Source organism: Danio aesculapii, chromosome 16, assembly GCF_903798145.1.
Source record: "Danio aesculapii chromosome 16, fDanAes4.1, whole genome shotgun sequence".
Taxonomy (NCBI): domain Eukaryota; kingdom Metazoa; phylum Chordata; class Actinopteri; order Cypriniformes; family Danionidae; genus Danio; species Danio aesculapii.
Window position 1 is genome coordinate 52,119,574 of NC_079450.1, and position 2,254 is coordinate 52,121,827.

A 2,254-nucleotide genomic window follows, 5' to 3' on the forward strand; every position below is an offset into this window, starting at 1 on the left:
GAAGGCAACCCAGTACTACTAAAGTGTACCTAATAAAGTGGCCAGTAAGTGTATATTTAAATATGAAAATCCAGTGAAATGCTGTTTAATGTATTTTTTAAAAATTGCTAATTACTAATTTTAGTTGGGTTTGATATCATATATTCCTTGTTATTTTACAAGATCCTATTATTCGGCTGGCAGCCCAGTGGCGCAGTGGGTAGCGCTGTCTCGGCTGGGTCAGCTGGCATTTCTGTGTTTGCGTGTGTTGAAACAGGCATGCATTACCTAGTTCAACCACAGGGTGTCAAACTTATATACTGCACTTTTAATTTTCTACTGAAGTCATCTGAATAGCCTGAGGGTGAATATATATTCTGGGTGAACTATCCCTTTAAGACAGCGAATCTCTTCTCACTGCAGAGGTAAAATATAAAATCGATCGCTTTTAAATAGGAATTTGCTGAGAACTAATTCTAGTAAAAGTGTTAGTGTAAAAAAAAATCCCTCATTCTGCTCTGTTTTTCTGTGTATCGACTTCATAACTCATCATTTGATCTTTCTCACTTGACAGCTCTTTGATTTTCTATCTCAGCGTTTTTTTTCCACAGTGCCCCGAAAGGCTTTTTACAAACAGATCATCAAAAACAAGCCAAAAAGTTCTGCAAAGCTGATTCGTGTTGATATGCTGAAGCACTAAAGTGTGAAGCTCTCGCTGCGGCCGCTCGCGCTGCAGGTTTGCTTCATTATGAAATCTGTTGAAGAAAACCTCCTCAAATTGCTGTACAACACAGCTGGACGGAGCTCCAGTGTTTATGCCCGCAGGCCTGGCCTTTCTGTGGCCGCGCGGATCCCGCTGACAGCTCTAATGAGACACGAGAGACTCACATTCACAACCTGAACCTCCATCATCATCGTGAGAGACGGATCTGAGGAACAGGAGTGGGTGATGATGGGACATTTATAAAGTGCTGCGTATGAAGTATAAGGACTCGATAAAAGGACCTAAGTGGGGTTTTTTTTGCTAATTTCAGCCAGGCACAGGTATCATTTTCACATTTTGCGTTACTTTGTTTTAAAAAAAATGCATTTGCACCTGTTTGTGCGCCAATAGGTGTGCTGGTCTGAAAAGGAGGTGTGTTAAGGTGCATTGTTGGCATGTTGCCATTTTAAAGCAGCTAAAATAGCCAACGAAATGCTGGTCTAAAGTCAACAGCGCTATTTTTTTTGTTATTGTTGTCATTTATAAATCGTGTTAGTAAAAGGCAGATCCAAAACATGGATACACATTGCTTATTACACACACAGAGATGCACAGCAGCACTTAAATATCTTTAAATATGAAAATCAGTCTAAAGCCAATGGTGCAGTTTTTGTTGTTGTTATTTTAGGAGTGCATTAGTGATAGGCGGGTCCAAAACACACATACACATTGCTTATTACACACACCTGGATGCACAGCAGCACACAAATATCTTTAAATATGAAAATTGGTCTAAAATCAATGGCGCTTTTTTTTGTAGTTGTTATTTGAAAAGTGTGTTACCGATGAGGGGTGTAACGGATCATGGTTGATTCGTACGGATCACAACCCACAGTTCGAAACACATATGACCTGTGGATTAATACATTTTATTTACTTTACTAAATTTGTAACGATCACAGAAAGATCACCTATAGGCTTTGAGATCACATGTAGGCTTTCCTGTGAAATATAATAATGACGGAAGAAGTTGTGGTGGGTTATTCGGGATGAGGTGGGTTTCTTAGGTTATTAAAGGTGTTTTCGGTTACTAGTTTACCCTGCATTAATGCATTCAGTGTAAGCTGGATGATTAATCATTAAAAGATCGGGATCTCAACACCCACGCAACATGAATTATAAATGATGGTGATTTGCATACGTTTATTAATCATTCGAATCGCTGCTTTCAAAACTGAAAATGCAAAAATCAAGAGATTCAGTCTTTAGTTTACAAACGGTCAAATAACACAGAAGTACTGGGATAACAGTTTATAGTTTAGATAAAACCACTGATGTTTATGGTAAGGATTAAAATCACCATCATGTGCATTTAACTTAATGCTCAAAAACGAAAGCTGTAGGCAGCAATTACATTATTTAACCAATAGGTGGCGACAACCAGCCATTAAAAACATACCACTGAATAATTCTTTAAAAATGATCCATCTAGCAATGAAAGATGAAGTTTTATGATAATAACTGAATCATTTATTGAAAATGAGACTAAAAATAAATATGGGTTGTACAATT

At 37.8% G+C, this 2,254-nt stretch overlaps 1 protein-coding gene across 1 annotated transcript in view; it reads right to left on the minus strand.

The window, feature by feature from the left end:
* Nucleotides 1-792: 792 nt before the first annotated feature.
* The window catches only part of ube3d (ubiquitin protein ligase E3D), a 40,686-nt gene continuing 39,224 nt past the window's right edge, over nucleotides 793-2,254 (minus strand). The window contains exon 3 of the mRNA XM_056476118.1: nucleotides 793-908. Coding sequence (XP_056332093.1) covers nucleotides 793-908 — 116 coding nt within the window. The remainder of the gene's footprint in view (nucleotides 909-2,254) is intronic.